Source organism: Peromyscus californicus, unplaced genomic scaffold (assembly GCF_007827085.1).
Source record: "Peromyscus californicus insignis strain IS unplaced genomic scaffold, ASM782708v3 Scaffold_8__1_contigs__length_139910024, whole genome shotgun sequence".
Taxonomy (NCBI): Eukaryota; Metazoa; Chordata; class Mammalia; order Rodentia; family Cricetidae; genus Peromyscus; species Peromyscus californicus.
In genome coordinates, this window is record NW_026294606.1 from 124,226,053 (window position 1) to 124,244,742 (window position 18,690).

An 18,690-nucleotide genomic window follows, 5' to 3' on the forward strand; every position below is an offset into this window, starting at 1 on the left:
TTGGTTGCTCAGCAAGACATATGCTCTAAAGAAAACTGGGCTCAAAACCCACACGCCTGTGTGGGTTTCTATAGAATAAGGGCGAACCCGCCACAGGGCTCCATTTTGCGAGCCTTGTCTGAGCTCTTTGTCGCCACCATGATGACGGCAATCCACTGTTTCCGTGATCCCTTACACTAATTAACTGCTATAAATTTGGTTTGGATGCCCAGAGACTGCACTTAGCTTCTGGGCAATGCTGAGGATGCACCCTAATATTCTAGCCTCACCTTTTACAAGGTGTACTCAGCACTGTGGGCAATTTCCACGGGAGATTATTCCATTTAAAGAACCACTCTTCCAGCGTGATACAAAACAGTCATTTATGAAGGTACAGGAGACACGACAAGCTCTATGTTTACACAAGCATAATGTCAAAGCCTCCCTTCCACATCACGGAGGGGACAAGGCCAAGAGAGTACGTCTATAAGAAGGAAGAACAATACCATGAAGTGGCCACGGCAATGGGACAGGAAAGATCACACACTTAATGAGCATGAGGTCTCATATGGATGCTGAGAGGTCAGACAGGCAAGGTGTGGTTCCCTGACTGAATGTAATCAGGCACTGGGGAAGGCTGAACCGGAGCAGCAGTCTCCATACATTCTGTTCCTGACCTTAAATGTGGGCACCACATTCCCTTCTTAATCAAATCTATCAAAATTACACTTTCCATAGACAAAAGCCCAGGAACCACTCTAAAATGGCAGAATGTATAAATGCAACATCACAACTACCTTCATCTTTAATTTGCAGGCAGCCAGACCCACAATCCTTGAAATCGCTTAAACTTAAAAATAGAAATGACAACATAAAATTTATAATGCTGATTTTCCAATTAAATCCTCAGTTAGAAATGGCAAAAAAATTAAATGTCATCTACAAAACAACCAAATCTTGGCTTGTAAAGTATCTCTTAAAGGATGCTTTAACTGAAAAAATAATATAGCTGTCATAATTGTGTAGCAGCCTAGATTAGGTGGTCAGTCTGATGTGCAGGATGCAGAACAAGTCAGTCACTCTTTGTGCCAGGGAGAACACTTACAAGGAGAAAACGTGACTGCTACAAAATCAGACACTTCCTAATACTCTGGGCTTGTTTACTAACAAATGTCCAGTCCCCACAGTAAATAATATGTTATGTGGAGGGTAGTCAATACACATTGGTTGAATAAACACAGAAAAAGAGGCCTGAGAGTGTTTGTGAAACTGCCAGTTATGTACACATTGTTACTAAGTACACAGGTGGTCTTGGCTTTAAATTTGAAGGTCAAAGACTTTCTATTAACACTAAAGAAAGATACTGTCTGCCTTCCAAGGCAGAGAAGAAAAGCTGGCCAAGAGCGATTTCCACCCATCCGGCTTCAGGAGGTATGCTGCAACACAGGACAGTGGAGATGAACTTGGGGTCCTGGGGGCGGGGCCAGCTCTTAGCTATGGCAAAGTGTGGACTCTCTCAATCCATCTTCACAGTCAACCTCTTAGGTAAATACAGAGAGGTGACAGCTGATCAAATGCCAGCCTTGTGGGCACAGGAAAGAGACCACTCTTTCTCACAACCTGCTTCTGGAATCACTACAGAGAAGCCACTGTGCAGTGCACTCTGACAACATGCACTCTGATGACATAAACTCCAGAGCCATCTGGAAAATGCAGGCAGACAACCCAGTAAGAATTAAGGTTCAGGCACTCAAAAATTTTGGTTTTGCCTAAAAAGGCTATAGAAACCTTATCTCAATACAACCCTAACATCTTGATAATGTTGATGTACTACATATTGGCACCAACTTCATAGTAATTGAGTAGGTTAGAAAAACATTCAGGAAATATTTTAATGTGGCATGAAAATGAGATAAATTGTGATACATCCATACTTATTTACAGTCATTACAAGACAATATTAGGAGTTCAGACAGCTTGTTTTAGTCTGTGAGCGCTAGCTGAGTAGTGTTTTCACTGAATCTGTTCTAGCTTTCATGGTTGTGTTCACATAGCTCATTTGCCAAAGGTTGCTTTCTAACGGCTTTGTGGTTGTGGTTTTGGTGAAAACCTCAAGCAAGGTAAGGAATAGTTATAAAATGCACAGTTAAGTTAAATGGCTGATGAAAAGGATTCCGTCATAAGTATCTAAATATTGAAATATATTTTATTGTGGCTTGCTTCCAATCTGTTACTTTAAAATTTAAATCATCACCTATTTTATGTAACAATAAAATCCTTATTTGTTTAAACTAGGCATAGATAAAAGTTTACAAGCTTAAAAACTGAACAGCAAGAATTGTCATGCTTTTTCAACAATGAAGATATTCTGGCAAGGTCTTCATAATTCAAATACTCGAGATAGCTTTATGACTTCCCAAGACATAAATGCCTGTTTGTGCTGTGAGGACACACAAGCTTTACTATGGGATTCAGCATTGGCCAATTTCAGAAATACTTTAAAAAATTTTTCACTTTAATATTTTTTAAAACTGTATAAGCTTAATTTGCTAATTCAAAGTATATAGTTTTTGGTAATGTCATGCAGCTAATCTAAATTTGTAGTAAGTCAGCATTTAATTCATAGCCATTTTTCTATAATTAGACAACTAATGGTCCTACAAAAGAATAAAGTATGTTAGACGTATTGGTTCTCAGACACAACATTTTATACTGATGCAGGTCTGTGGGATCACAGGAGAAAAGAAACTAAACTCACGTGAAACGGAGAGATTTCACCAAACAGGTGTTGGCAGGGTCAGAGCTCATTAGCAGATGCTGAGGACCCACAGACTGACAGACCTCCTGGCCTTGGGCAGAAGATGGAAGAAAGTGTTCCCAGAGCACACTGCTCTGGAGAGGAGACAGGGCCGCTGGGTAGGGGCTGATGACTGAAGGGAGACATCACAGCCAGGATCTTGCAGGGTCGTTTTTTTCCCCCCGCACCCCCTGGCTGCACTAGGAAGAGGGCAGGCAGGTACCCCAGCTTCTTCTCCGATCTCTTGTGGTATCTTTCGTGAGCCAGAACCAACTGACAGTTCTAAGAGGGCAGCTGCCACGGCAAGAGTAGGGCAAGGAAGGGCGGCTCAGTGGAGGCACACAGGGAGAGTGACGGCATATGCATCTGTTACCGAGGCCTGACCTGCAAGAACCAAGCACGTGCCTCTGATTTAATTTGCAGTAAGTCTGCTAGAAAATACCATCTGGAAATGCTCTTCTTTGAAAGGAATTTTTAAAAAAATACAGTCTCTATTTTCATGTTTCTGCATTCTCCATCATTAAAGATCTATTCAATTTTTTCCAGGTTCAAAGATCTCTGGTTAGCAGCCTTCTCAAAGGCTCATCCGAGAGCTCTCTGAGCTATGGGGAATCTTCATATAACTGTAAATGAACATACAGTGCAGGGGTTTACCAGAGGCCCTCCTAAAACTGGAGATAACTTCCAAAATGGCGATCCAGTCACCCACAATGACAATACCAAACAACTCCTCACACATTAAATGTGAAGTGTACTAATTTCATATGTGTAGAGTGTGTGTGTGTGTGTGTGTGTGTGTGTGTGTGTGTGTGTGTGTGTGTTTTATCTTACCTTCTGATTACAGGATAAAGATAAATAAGGAAGAGTCAAAGCCACCATTTTCAAGAAGCCTGCTCAGCAGAGCTGGAGGCAAAGGTGAGAAACGGTTCTCACTGCTGGCTGCTGTGGAACACAGAGCCTGATTTTGCACACCACTGGCACTCCACGAATGTCTCCTGAACTGGCTAAACCTTCGTCTGTCTCCATACTCAACTATTGAAAACAGCACAAAATTACTTCTTGGGAAAAAATCCAACTAATGTTTGAAGTTGCATATACATACATACATACATACATACATACATACATACATACATACATTTCTGAACATGGTAAGAAAATGTAGAACCTGGTATAAGAGCCAAAAGCAATTTATATGTATTTTTTAAACAAAAAAATTAAAAGCAGAATGTTAAAAACCTAGTCTTCACTAAACAAAAGGCTTAGTTTTATTAAAAGTGTTCAATTACAAGGTTAATTTTGAAGTAAACCTTTAGGACTGGAAAGCAAAAATGTTACATCTACCATGGGAAGGCAGGTTTTGGTGAAAGCTGAAAGACTATTTCATACTTGGAATAACTTATGATCAGACCCATACTTTGTAGGATATCTGTCTCCCAGGCACTGATCTGAAATGGCCTTTGATACCCTAAATGTAACACTCTTAAGAATCAAGCAGTCCTTCCCTTTTGCTTTAAGAAAAAATGAACCAAATCCCAGGGATCAGCACTGACTGCACCTTTTTACCAAGACTACAGAGAGGAAATCCTGTTTGGTGTGGAGAATCCATTTTGATTTAACAAAGGAACGAGTCCTGTGAAAAAAGACATCCTTTCCTGGATGCGCCCTCTCATCCGCAGGCTGTTCTCCCTGGGATGAAAGCAGGGGAGCAGGGCTGCTGGAGCATGATGCCTGTGGATGCTGCTCACGTTGACTTCCTTCTCAAAGCTCAGCACACAGCAAGAGGAAACTGCCTTGGAGTTCACCGCAATGCAAGGCCGGAGTAAAGGAAAGCTAAAGCAGTTCAAATTCATCATGGGTAATCTGTAGTTCACTAAATCTTTCTACCATGTTAATTTGCAAGCCTCACGGAAGCAGTTTTTAATACTTCATACCAGAACGCCGAGACAAGTTAAACCTCACAGCCGAACATTTCAGAAACAACCAATTCTTTTTATTATTCCAACTCAATTTTTCATTTGTTCGCATCATTTGATGAATGTTAAGGAATTTTAGGAATCTATCTTCTGGAAACCTAAAAAAATGAAAAGATAAAAACTAATTCCAACAGAGTTTTGAAAAAATTGAAAGTTGCAATCAATTGTTGATACGTATTTTGTTCTACCGTATGAGGTGCATTTTGGCTTTAAGGCTAAACCTCAAAAAGCATCATGAAAAACTGTCCCATGTAAAAATGGTTCTGAGATTTTAGCTGCAAGTATTGACAAAAGCAGGCTGTTTCTTACTGGGACTAAGGTGACAGTACCTCGTAAAGGTTTATATCATAGAAAAACAATCTGTCCGAATATGCAGCCAAAGCCTGAAGAGAGCCTAGTATCCAGATGTGCTGTACCTTAAAGGTCAAGACAACCCCAGGCATTTGCCATTGACCAAGTAAAAATTTTAAGCCAGTCTGAACTGGTGCTGCCACCTGCCCCTAAAACAGCAAGTCTCAACTTGTGAGTCAAGACCCCTTCAGGAATCCAAGGACACTTTCACAGGGGTCGCGGACCAGATAGCCATGTTATGACTCATAACAGTAGCAAAATTACAGCTATGAAGTGGCAATGAAATAACTTTATGGATGGTGGTCATGACAACATGAGGAATTGTATTAAAGGGTTGCAGCACTGGGAAGGTTGGAAGCCACTGCTCTAGAAGGATCCTGCCTCTAAAAACATGAGCAGCCTAAAAGAGTCGGACATTTCTAATGACTTCTCATCTGCATGGCATTCTTTAGTCATCTCAACTCAGGACAGCATATACTTATAACATTACATTAACATTCATTTATTTTTCATACAGTACCCAGGAAAGGGACGAGGGAACTAGGGGCATGATGGATTTGAAATAAATCTCACATGGAGAGACGTGGAGGTCACAGGCCTTCACAGATACTCATCAACTGAAGAGGGTAAGGCCCGAAGTGAGTCACTGATTTGGGAACGGTACACCGCCAGGCTCTTGCAAGTGACCCAGGCTAGAGATCATGAACAGCCTTATGAGAATGGCTCACACAGGCCACAGGGATGGAAACAGGTCACAGGTAGGAGGTTCTCCCACTGTTCACTGGGACAGGGAAAGAAGCGCTGAGTTTTGAAGGCAAGGAAGAAAACAGAGGATGGGTCAATTAAGCTTGTCTGCAGAACGTACATGCAAAGAAGGCCTGCAGGCCTTGAGAAGTACAGGTGTGGATAGAGAGCGATGATATGTAAATAGAAGGAATCCTTGACATTAGGTTGTAGTCCAGCAGTGGGCACTGCTCACTAACGCCTCCTCGGAGGGCAGGATGCACAGGCTAGCTGAGGACAATCATCCCTGTTTATGTGCTCCACGAAAACAGAATTCTGACCCCCATGTCTTGCTCTTGGTTGCACCCGACTGGGCATCACTCAGCAGGTGCTAGGAGACACTCCAGTGGCCAACAATGTCGCTAGTGGGCAGGACACTGCAAGGCTAGGTTACTGCTCCCGCGAGTGTTTTCCGGACACCTTTCAGGGTTAGAGCCGTCGCTTCATTATCCAGCTCTCACCTTCTATTTTATGCCAGAGCATGAGAACATTAGGCATACCCACAGCTGGCAATGCCTTCTGGGGATTTCTCAAAATACAGGAGCTGGAAAAAGTATCCTGTTTTAAAGTGCAACTGCTGCTTGTTCGTCCACCCCTTTCCTCTGGCACTAACAGGCAGGGTTCAGAACAGAGGCGGAGGTCTGCTATTGGGTTTCCTCCGGTGATTCTTTAATTTGCTACTAAGAAAAAAAAAAAATCTCCGAGAAAGGAGGCTGGGGAAGCAGCTAGGTGTGGCCGTTCCGGATTTCCGAGGCCAACACGGGAAAAGCTGCCGGCCTTGGCACCAACAGCCCGGCCAGCATCGCTGCACTCAGCGAGGTTCCTGTGGCGGGTGGCCGCTGGAGTGCTCCTGCCGCGCACAAGTACCAGCCCTGCCCGCTTCATTCTGGATGCCACGCAAGGTCCAAGGTCCGCGGCCCTCCGGCCTCGGCCTACCTGTCTGCGTTCCTGCCTCGAGGCGCGGGACCGGCCCGCCTCCGCGGCTCCTTTCCTCACACCAAGTGAGGATGTATTTTCATTTTGCTTTCGAATACGTGTGTGGTTTAAGTCTACGGGGCGGGGGGCAGTGCACAAGGCACGCCGGAAAGGCGCACAAGCTCATATGGACGCGGACGCAAAACATGTTCCAAGAAGCAAGGAGGAAACTACGGGCTCTTGCTTCGCCCGCGGCGTCCCGGCGCGAGGCCCACCTTGTCTCGTCCGCACACCTGCCCTCGAGCGAACGGGTCCACGCGTGACCCCGGGTCGCTCGGACGTCCAGCCCGCGCCACGTGCGCCCCCCGGGCCGCCACGCAGGCCCCGCCCCGCACGTACGTGCCCTTAACCAGCCCGCGGCTGCCGCTGCCCCGCGCGCCCGCGCCCACGGGGGGGCGCTCCTGCCCGCCCCCCGCACCCGCGCGGCGCCTCTTGGCCGGTGTGATCCTGCACTCGCGACCCGCCGCCGCGCGCCACCTCCTACCTGAGAGCCCGCGAACAGGGCGCGCGAGGAGGTCGAGGCGGCTGTGGGCAACGCGGCCAGGGAGAAGGCTCGGGGCAAGCGGCTGCGGTGGACTGTCCGGGAGCGCGCGCGCGCTCCCTCCCTCGCTCCCTCCACCGACTCCCGGCCGGAGCCCAGCCCCGCTGCCGCGCGCCGCCCGCCTCGCCGCGCCTAATAACAACGGCGCCCTGGGTCAGGTGGCCGCGCGCGGACAGGGCAGCCATTGGCTCGACGGGGAGCGCGGTGCGTCGCGATTGGCTGGGGGGCGGGGCCCCGACGGAGGCGGGGCGGGGCCGCTCAGGGAGGCTGGCTGGGAGGGGCGGGGGCGGGGCCAGGCTTGGTCCGCGCCTTTGTGCCCGGCGCGCGCTCTCTGCCCGCTCCGGCTGCAGCGCCCGCTGCATCAATAATTCAGAGCGGCGGCGGCGGCGGCAGCGGCGAGTGCGGACAGGAGGCGGCGGCAACAGCGGGGACCAGGCGGCAGAGGCTATGCATCCAAGTGCGGCTGGGCGGCCGCGGCACCCCTGAGGCCCGGGCGGGGCTCCGGGTGCACCGCGCGAGGGGACGTTTGTCCTGGAGTCCGAGGGAGAGGCGTAGCGGCCCGGGAGGCGTCGGAGGAGCTGTACACAGAGCTGAGGAGGGGGCTTCGGAGCAGGGCTGGGGAGGGGGGCGGCTGGCGTTGGCAGCCCCCGGGGTGGGGGGCGGGGTGGGCGCCGGCGGCGCGATGCTGGGCGTCGTGGAGCTGCTGCTGTTGGGGGCTGTGTGGCTGGCAGGCCCAGCCCGCGGGCAAAATGAGACAGAGCCCATCGTGCTGGAGGGCAAGTGTCTGGTGGTGTGTGACTCCAACCCCACGTCTGACCCTACGGGCACTGCTCTGGGCATCTCCGTGCGCTCGGGCAGCGCCAAGGTGGCTTTCTCTGCCATCAGGAGCACCAACCATGAGCCGTCCGAGATGAGTAATCGCACCATGATCATCTACTTCGACCAGGTGAGTTCCCCGTTCTCTGGCAGCATCCAGGACGGATTGGTGAAGGGGTGACAGGGAGAGCGTGGAAATCAGATGTGGTATCTTCTCCAAGGGCTCTGCGGAGGCGCGAGGACCACGCTGGAACGGGCTCCGGTCTATCCCCTTTCGTTCCTGTCTCCCTATAGGTACTAGTGAACATCGGGAACAACTTTGACTCAGAACGGAGCACTTTCATCGCCCCGCGCAAAGGGATCTACAGTTTTAACTTCCACGTGGTGAAAGTCTACAACAGACAGACCATCCAGGTCAGCTGCCACCTGGGGGCCAGGCTCTCAGTAGGGGGTTGCTGGCCGTAGGGGTCTGTCGAAGGCTTTGTAGCAGCGGGAGGCAGGAATCAGCGGCACACGCCCTGGCTGCTCCGGGGACGGATAGCAGGGCCTCCTGGTTCTTTGGTATGCATCACTCCTTAAGCTGTCCCGGGTTTCTGAGACTCAATTACATCTCCAGAGACAGTTTTCTGGCCTTCGCTTTCCGAGCCCTTCTGTAAAGGTCCCTCGGTTTTCCTTAGTGACTCCGGGGACTTCCTTTAAGGGTTGTTAGTTCCACAGACAGCTACGGCTTCTGTAAGATCTCCTCCACGCCCGCTTTCTAGGCTCAACAATTCTCTGCTGCCCACAGCCTTTTTGGCGGCTTTTCCGCTTTTCGTCAGCCCTGCGAACAGAATCTCATTCTCTAACCCTACAGCCTTCCTTTGCAGATTTGTTTTTAAACTTGAGTGTCTAAGGGTGGACAAAAGAAAAAGGTCGAGGTGGGGATGGGAGGGCTAGTGCTACTTCCTCCTGGTCCAGCCGTGTTCGGGCCAGCACCCACCCGCTAGCCAGGTCCCCAGAGATGTCTAGGTTACGTTAGAGCTCCCGCAGAGGCAGAAAGCGCGACTGGGGACAGGGAGCCTGGCCCTAGGCCGACGCTGCTACCGCAAGGGCACAACCAGGCTATGGCGGGCGCAGCAGGATCTGGGGCGAGAATTGAGCGGATGGCTTAGGGACGGAGCTCTAGTGCAGTTTCGCATGTCTCGGAATTCCGGACAGCCATTCCTGGCCGCTTCTAACTCGCTTGGCGCAGCGTCTTCTCTGTGCGCCCCCTGCCCCCGTGTCCTGGCTACAGACACCGGAGGAGGCCCGGGGTGCGGGTGTTTGCTTAGTAATTCAGGACGCGCGGGGAGCAGAGTTGCTCTGGGCGAGCTGGCGAGAGGCCAAAGGTCTCAGGACTCTACACCCACCTGCGGGTTTACTAAACTGCATTATACCCAGACGGGATTCGCTTGGCGCGCTCCTTCGAGAAACTGGAAGGAGCCCGACTGCCGCTCTGGAGAGGCAGACCCTTCCTCTACCTAGATACGGTGTGGGTCCCTGTTAGAGCCTGCGCAGTGAGCAGATAAGCCCCGTTTCGCCCCGCACGCCTCGTGCCCCATCAGTGCCCCCAGGCCTTTGCGGCAGCTAGCCAAGCACCTAGGTTGGCTCTCTCCCCCGCCGCTTGGGTACCCGCTTCGTGGCGCTTCTGATGCAGGCCTTTCTCTTTCTCAGGTGAGCCTCATGTTGAACGGGTGGCCGGTGATTTCAGCTTTCGCCGGTGACCAAGACGTGACCCGCGAGGCCGCCAGCAACGGCGTCCTCATCCAGATGGAGAAAGGCGACCGAGCATACCTCAAGCTGGAGCGGGGGAACTTGATGGGGGGCTGGAAGTACTCAACCTTTTCTGGATTCCTCGTGTTTCCCCTCTGACTGGCTCGTAACGGGAATGGAGGCAGGAGAAAGGCAGGAGGGGAGTGAGAAAGAGGCCGAAAATTACCAGGGCGAGGAAGCGGCGCCACCGGAAACTTCCTACGTGTTCCTAGCTACGACTGGGTACAGAGGTGCGCGCCGCCCGCGGTCCAGCTTCGTCCGCTCCCTTACTAAGAGAAGTAAATTTCGCTTAGCTCTGCACACTCTTATTTCCAAAAATAAACTCGCCTCCCCCAAGCCAGTCGCAGTAATCGAGGAAGAGACTGCCTTGTCATTGTTCCTTACCCACGTCCATGTCCCCAACAATTAACGAAGTAATGTGAAATGTTTCTCCCGACCCGACCCCCCCCCCAACCCTGCCACTTACTGAAACTTAGTATGCCCTCCCCCCACCAGTTTGAAGAGGGGATCAGTTTGTTTTCTGTTTCTGTTTTTGAATGGGGCAGGTAGTTTTAATATAACAGGTTTTGCTCTTCAAACACCGCGCGAGTTAAGCTGTGGAGATGTCCTCAGCTGCTTGTTAGCGGAGGAAGGACTCGCCTTCGTGGTGACTGGTTTAACTATACATAAATATGTATATGTATCATTTGTACACGAAGAACTCTTACGGGTGGACTCTGGCTGTATTCCGTATTTCTGTCCTGTTCGGAGTGATCGTGAAATCTAAGGCTGCTTGGTGTTTGTTTTCTGATGCTTGTCAATGCCCCGTGTTCTGTGGCTCCACCAAACGCCAATGAGGTTCTTCGGGACGCTTCCTCTCCCTCTGTAACATACGTGTGAATAGCCAAAATTTAATTTTGCTTTAATCCAATAAAGTCAAAGTGGGACTTTTATTTTTCTGAAACAGCTTTCTAAACTTCGCATTTTCCGGGTTGCGAGGTTGAGGGCTTGGGCTGCCCAAGACGGGCGGAGAAGCAGGAGACTTGGAAGATGCAACCAGAGAGGCCCGGGCACAAGGGGAGTTCTGTGCTTCCTCCCGCAGCAGGCGCGTTCTGCCTTCCTGGTGCCCCCTGCTTTGAAGGAACGAGAGAAATCTGACCCAAATCCTGCAGGGCGTAACTGAGGGCCTGGAAGCATTATTGTCCATCCTCAATTACAAATGCATCAGGAATTATTCCCAATTCCAGGACCCAAACCCGCCTGCCCTGTGTGACAGTGTCCTCGCGCCTACTGTCCCTGGATGTCTCCAGCTCTATCCGCTTCGCAGCTCCCGAAGCACCCTATATTTTGTACCAGCGCCTCTGAACCCGAGGTCCTCCCGCCAAACAACCCCGGGCTCTCAGACCTGCGATTGCGCTCCGTCGCAGGACTTTAAAGGGGTTCGTCCAGAAGTTTTGATTGTATCGAAACGTAATGTGAAAGCAAAATTGAAATAAACGACTTCGTTTTAAGTCTGGAACGCTGAGCCTGTGTTGGGCGCCGGTGATGCAGTGCCAGAAGCGGTTGGAAGCAGAGGGCCCGGGCCCGAGATCCGCGGCCCGGGTGGGCTTCTGTGGTTCTGGGCCCTCCTCCAGGGTTTTTCTTGGGCTAAGATTCAGATTCGAGTTTAAATGGTTCTGGAAGGAAGGATGGGGAAACGGGTTAATAGCAGCGCGGCAGGCAAAATTTCTGGTATTTTTGCCTTCTGCTCCCACTGATCGCTTCACAAACACCACCGGGCTGGGAACTTCAGTCCTGTTTCTCAATCACACAATCTAAGGTGCCTTGGCAGCAGCACCCTTCACAGACCCAGGGGACTGTGGGGGACCACAGGGGCTTCCGAAGTGAGACATAATCGAGTGCTGGTTTATTGCATCCCCACAGGTCTCCTCCCTGCTTCAGTCCCACCGGAAGGAAGAGGCGCCTTACAGGAATTTAGTGGAAAAGCGATTCTTTCCTTTTTTTTCTTTTTAGTAAGAGCTTTGTCTTCAGGCTTCATGCTGGGAAGGAGAGGTCAAGGACAATGGGAGTCTGCCAGGGAACTACCTTTACCAACCACTCAACTGTGCAGAGCCTACCCTCCAAAGTGGAGAGGCCAGCTCCACCGCTCCCGGCTTACACACAGGCTGTGGGGGTTAAGTGCCTGCTACACCTGCAAGCTGCTTCCAGAACATCTTGGAGCTCAGGGAGCTTCCAGAATGCTGTCCATTCCTCTTCCTGAGGGCAGAACCATCCCAGTTCTAGTGGCCAGGCCTCTGATGCTGGGGAACCACTAGACTGAGTTCCACCTGGGTAACATGGGCAAGTCTCTCTGCCCTCAGGTTGCCCTTCTGCATAAAGGCAGGGAGGAGTCTAAACATCTCCAGAGTCCCTCCTTCTCTGAGGACCCAACCATTCTCTGGTCTAGAGCCAGGGGCCTGCAGGCTCCATTGCCTCAGTGAGTAGCTGGCACTACACTAACTGGGAAGGGGGCAGGAGGCTGTGGGTCCCCACTGGGGCCCAGATCAGAGTCTCAGCAAGTGAAGGCAGAGCCAGTGGACCAGGGGAAAGAAGAGGCAAAGTTCTCTCTGATTCTGCTCCAGCTCTACCTGGCCCCTGGTAGGATCTGGTCCATGCTCCTGAGGTTGGCATTGAAACCCCTTAGCATCCGGTTCCACATCTCTTCCTTCACATGTCAGGCCCCTCCCAGTGCCCTTTGACTATCCGTCTCCCGTGCCTCTCTGTGTACCTACACATGCTACCCCAGCCTTGAAGTTGAAGCTGCTCTTTCTTTCCTTTGTTTTTCAAAATCCCATTCCACAGAGCACCTAAGTTCGGCTAAAAGGCTGCCTTTTCTTGGGAGCTGCCCCAATCCACAGAGCAGGTGATGCTCTCCCTAGGAGGCTTTCTGCCCACTTGCTCCTTGCCCTCCAGGGAGGGCCCGATGTGGTGCTGGCAGGGAAGGAGCCACTTGGGGCTGGGCTTGTCTCCCTGTTGCTTTGGGTTTCACATGGAACGGCCACCCACATTGCCTGGGCAGGGTGGTGGACACCTCCCCCCACGCTCCCACCATGTGACAATTGGGCATCTTCTCCTCTGGGGTGAAGATGGAGGCTGAGTATTCCTTTGATCCGAAACAGGTGAGCCAACCTACGCATGAAAATTGGGCCCTAGATGGGGTCAGGAGAGACTCCAAGTGGCAGACTGGAGATGGGTGGGGGAGAAAGGCCCGGAGAGCCGCAGTTTCCTGGGGACTTCCTTCCTGTCCTATTCAGAAGCTTGGGAGGTGGGTGGGTGGGGTGATTTAAAAACCTACACCTTACTTTGGTTCCCTTTAAGGCTTTGAAGCCTCTGATCCTGGCAGATCTGGGCCGCACCTCCTGCTTCCATTTAAAATAAATTGCTTCAGATCCCAACCTGTAGGGTTCCTAGGACCACCCCGAATATTACCTCATCTTGGGTCTGAAAAAAACGTCTCCCTCAAGACTCTGGTCACCTTGCTTACTTCCTCCTCGTCAGCCTGGAGAGTGTCTGGTCGCCCCTTCTACACCCCAGGACGGCAGAACTGACCCCAGGACGGCAGAATTATCATCCGTTCTCTGCGCCCCTCTAAGGAGTGTAGACTCTTACCCAGCTCTACCTCCGCACACCTCTGCCTCTCTGAGGGCAGAGGTTAAAGCTTATTCTCTGCGGCGATGTGAGCTAAGAGGCATAGGCTGTGGTGAGGGGAACCCAGGAAAGCTTCATAGAGTACACTGTGCCTAGAAGTCCTGTGGGCCGCTGGGTGAGGCTGCCCATCCAAGTTCCCTGGAGCCGCCAGGAGCTTGCAGCACTGAGGGAGCCCGCAGGGGACTGCGCCTGAGCATGAGCAGCATGCTGTTGTGGATTGACTCCTAATGAGAACATAATTACCCAGGTGGAGAGAGCGCCTCACCCGCCTCTAATTGTCGTCTTAATGGGGTGGGAGAGGGGAGGGGCAGGAGCTGGCGGGGAGGAGGCGGACTAGGATCCTAGGGCCCTGGACCTAGGGGAAAGTCCCTCCCGCCTCGGACTGTGATTTTATGCTACCCTCAGCACCATTTTGAGCCTCACTTTCCTCGGCTCCAGACTGCTAAGGGTGGCCTACAGTTTCTGGAAGTTGGTCTAACTTTTCTTATCCCAACCTGAGTTTAAGCCATTGCTTCCCAGCACTCAGCTGGTTCCCTCTCAACAGGAGCTCATACACTCTCATCACAGTCACCTCACACAGTGAAGCCAAGGAATGACCAGGAGAGACCAGAGGGAATACTCAGGTGCACCCGTCCTCCCGCCTTTGAACTAATACTGTGGGGGAAATAGGTTTCCCAGAGATCATTACAAAGGTCTCTTGAGTTCTTTGCATAGGGTTCATCATAGGCTACAACTCTCTCTTCAGTCTCAGTTCCTCATATTTCAAATGGAGACAATAGAGTCTTCACTATGGTAAAAGATATTCCGTGCTCATCCCCAGCTGATGTGTATAGTAGGTGCTGCATGAATGGTAGTGACAATAAAGAGTAGTAGACAGCTGGCCTGGTGTGCCGCACCATCACAGGGGTGGGGCATAAAGGAATATCTAGGAGAACTTCCACTTTGGTCAGACTGGACATCTGAAACCAGGTTAAAGCGCATACAGCAAATACAGGGCATTGTGGGTTCAGGACTGGATCCTGTGAGGGTCCTCCTCCAGCACAGGTCCCCATGTCGGGGCCCAGCCCTCACCCCAGATATTGTTTTTCATTCATGTTGCTTATAGATTTGCGTTGTTCAATGCTGATGAATGTTTCTGTCTGCAGGTCTGTGTGCTCTTTATTAGACCCCGAACACTGTTCCCTGCTGGCATGGGGCTGTGTGCCTTCGTAGGTGATTCCTTCCAAAGCTGTATCTTCCTCGTCCTCTCCTTCCTTGGCTCTGTGCTCATAGCACAATACCTGGTGGAGGGCCAGTGTCCTGTGATGATGTCATGATCTAAAGCAAACTGTGCCTGGTACAACTGCAGGATATGAGCACAGTCAAGGAAAATGTTCTTTAGAGGAGTTCTTGGAGTCCAAAGTCCCTCCTCCCTGATCCCCTATTTCTCCAGCAGGAACACTGATATGGAAATATCCCCCAGCCTCAGGTAGCTGGGAAGACCTTCCTGCCCTCTCCACTCACTCTCCCCATTCAGTAGAGGATGAGTCTGTCCCCAGGAAGTCCCAGTTGTGACCCTAGGATGGCAACAAGCAGGGGCAATAAGAAGGAGGCTAAGCAAAGATGTGTGGGACCGTGTTCAGATCTGCTAGGTTTTGTCTTTGAGAAGGTGCTTTCCTGTGCATAGATGAGACTGCCTGGGAAGTTGTGTGGACACATTCCAGAGCCCAAGTACGTCATCATTCTGAGGATACAGTGATGGGTGTGAGGTAAGGGACAAGAGACACTTTCCTTGGTGTGTTCAGGCTCCAACCTGACCTTAGGACTCTGCCTCAGCTCTACAGAGCTTTTCCTAACTCTGATCTAGCACCTACCCCTTGACTCCCTATCTGACCTCTTAGATTATACCGGCTCACAGTAATACATAAGAAAAGTATCTCTTGATGAACAGATGAATAGTTATAGGTAGTCTGGTTATGGGGCTCACTGGATTGTAAGAGTTTGAAGTACAGGCTCAGCATTAGGGACCTCCCTAAATCCCCACTGTCCCCTCTGGACAGCCACATTTGTGTTAGAATGGAATTGTATTGCATCAGTTGTCTGTAGTGGACCTACAATTCATCTTCCCCTGCTGCTTGCCCAAACCATGCCCAACATGCTGTGAGCACCATAGTGGGCAGGGGCCAGGCTTGATTTTTCTTAAAGGACAAGAACAACATTGTCTTCCCTCCAGCATAAAATACCATGAATCAGGACCAGTAAGATGGCTCACCAGCAAATGTGCTTGCCACACGAGTGTGCTGACTTGAGTTCAATTCCTAGACCCTACAGAAGAAGATTGACTCCCAAAAGAGGAATATAGTCTGCAACACACACTAATAATAACTACAAATTTAAAATCTTAAAAAAAAATCATGGATTAGCATTAGTTGGTGGGTTGTTTCAGGAATCTGAAATCAAGCAGTTTGTTTACAGTAATGTGTAGGTAGGTATTGAAGCACCAACTGTGAGTGGTAGGATACAGAGACCCCACAGTGTCCAGGAGCTGGTGAAACCCAGTAGGTTGCCAGGTATAAAGAGTAGCCTTGGCCAGCGAAGGGGATGGCAACTCCACTCATGGCAGCCATACCATCTCCGGGAATTTGTCTTAATTAACAGAGAATGGACTCTGCATTTACTTCACAGCCTTGGGATGTGAAGATCCTGGGGGTGAAGTAGGCCCAGCTGTCTCCTAAAAAAAAAAAAAAAAATCAAGAATTCCCCAAGTCCTCTTGTAGAGTAAAAGATCCAAGCTCATTTATGGGTTTAAAAACCCACCAATCTCTGAGCTCAAAATCCCACCCATCCCTGGGTTCGCCCCAAGCTCAGGACTTGAAATCCCACCAATCCCCACTTTGGAAATTTCCACCCTAGAAAGCTCCGCCCCCAAGGGACCCTATATGTAGCCTGCCTCATGCTCGGTTCCCTGTTGCTTCTTGCCAGAACAGAGGCAGTCACCCTTTTGTGTCTTTCCCAATAAATCTCCTGTGTGCAGTTTGTTGTGCGCTGTGACTTTGTGGTGTTCCATGGCTCCCGACTACCAGGATGCCTTGCCTCTCAGAGTTACAACACTTGTATAAGAGAAACCTTTCCCATCAGAGCTGTAGCACTTACACCCCCTCCCTTTCTGAGCCCCAGCATCCAACAGGGAATTCTCTGGAATGTTCTGAAGCCCACTTAAACCTGCTCACCAGGTGAAGCACTCAGGCCCCTTTCTTCCATAGTCAGAAATTACTGCAAGCTTTCAAAGAGGAAAGAGAGGCAACTGGGCATTTCTTCCTCTTCATTTGAAAGGAAGCTGTGTGTGCTGCTCAGATCTGATACTAAAGACTGTCCCTTGTATTCTGAGAGGCTCAAAAATAAATTCCCCATTGTATACTTTGCTGAGAGTTCAGATGAGTTTATAATGACCAAGTGGGTCCAAATATGGAATGAAGATGCTGCTGCTCACAGCCTGCTGTGCTACTAACCCATGCTCATCTCCTTAGGCCTCAGCAATGCTCTCCATGCTCTACCTCTCATTCTGTCCTCTGGAAGGAGTCCCGTCCAGGTGATGGGTCATTCTGAAGTTACTGAGAGACAGGGCATTTCTCAATGCCAGCCAGGCTAAGGGTGCCTATTTTCCAAGGGTTGAGTACTTTTCCTTACTTCTGGGGGCTTCTGAGGCCTCCCAGGTACGAGACTGCTCTGGAGGTTCACCAGTAGCCAGACCTGTGGGGGGGGGGGGGGTGGAGGAGGAAGCTCTGAGTGTATGTGTGTAAGGAACAGAGGTAGCCCTCAATAAGTGTGTGTTAATGACACGAACTTGGTTATGCCAAGAACCCCAACACCCAGACCCATGGGAATGGCAAAGCCTCACCCAGGTGGGACTCAAAGTCTTCCCCTGGCTCCAATACAAACGGTGACAGTGTTCTCAGAAAGCCTGCACCATGGCTCCCTCCTCCTGCATGTTCACAGCCTGGGACTGCCTGCTCCCCTACAGAGACTTTCCCTGTGCTGTATGGAAAGAAGTCACTGAGTTTCCGGGCTGCATAGTAGGTGCCCTTCATGAGAGTGAGCACAACCCAGCGGATCCCAGCTTCACTGTACATGTCTTTTTCTTCATACCCATGTTGCCCCACTCAGATTTCCAACACCAAGATGTGAAGACCAGGAACAGCCCCAGACACAGTACCATTGTGGGTGGCTGTGTGGTTCTGTGAGGCTGTGATGCTTGCGGCTGCCTTCCTCCACAGCCTTCGTGAGTCTCTGCCTCTGTCGTAAGTGGGATCGCACTGAGTTCAAACTGAATCAGTGAGCTCCAAATTCAGGGAGAGACCCTGTCTCAAAAAATATCGTGGCATGTGAGGCAGTCACCTAGCATCAACCTCTGCTCTGTCTGTCTGTCTGTCTGTCTCCCTCTCCCTCTCCCTCTCCCTCTCCCTCTCCCTCTCTCTCTCTCTCTCTCTCTCTCTCTCTCTCTCTCTCTCTCTCTCTCTCTCTCTCTCTCACACACACACACACACACACACACACACACCCTTTGATGATAAAATGAATTGGACACCCTTCACTCATTTTTCTAGGGAGATAGGACTTTGGCCTGACCCAGCAGCACCTTTATTACCTTCATTGTCTTTTCACAGGGTGAGATTTAGAGACCGGCATGACACTTCTTTAGTCAATGAAAGGCCTTGAGAGGTTTACCAGGATTTCTTGGATAGATTTGAAGCAAGGACAATGGAAGAGCTGGAGCTTCTGTAGCTCTCTTGAACTATGAGGAATGAAAATTGTTGAATGTGTCTTCTGAAGACAGAAACCAGGTGCCATGATCAAGTTCCACAACAATCTTTCTCTCTCCTGCTTTCTTTCTTGTCTGGTAATTCCACAGTAAGTTTTCTTCTCAAGAAAGGAAAGAACCCCCAGCCGATCCTAATATGACATATGTATGGGATATATGTAGGTGGCTTGATGCCATTGCTACTAACCAGGGGCTTGTTAGAGCTGGAAATTCTCAG

The 18,690-nt window shown here is 50.4% G+C and overlaps 2 protein-coding genes across 2 annotated transcripts in view; one reads left to right on the plus strand and one right to left on the minus strand.

Moving 5' to 3' along the window:
• The window catches only part of LOC128103158 (uncharacterized), a 63,466-nt gene extending 55,409 nt beyond the window's left edge, over nt 1–8,057 (minus strand). Inside the window, exon 1 of the mRNA XM_052727266.1 lies at nt 7,346–8,057. Coding sequence (XP_052583226.1) covers nt 7,346–7,764 — 419 coding nt within the window. The 5' untranslated portion in view covers nt 7,765–8,057. The remainder of the gene's footprint in view (nt 1–7,345) is intronic.
• Nucleotides 8,052–11,499, plus strand: Cbln1 (cerebellin 1 precursor). The gene is made up of 3 exons (XM_052727267.1): nt 8,052–8,348; nt 8,513–8,632; nt 9,911–11,499. The coding sequence occupies exons 1-3, from the start codon at nt 8,085–8,087 to the stop codon at nt 10,106–10,108; spliced, it is 582 nt and encodes a 193-aa protein (XP_052583227.1). The 5' UTR covers nt 8,052–8,084; the 3' UTR covers nt 10,109–11,499.
• The last annotated feature ends 7,191 nt before the right edge of the window (nt 11,500–18,690 follow it).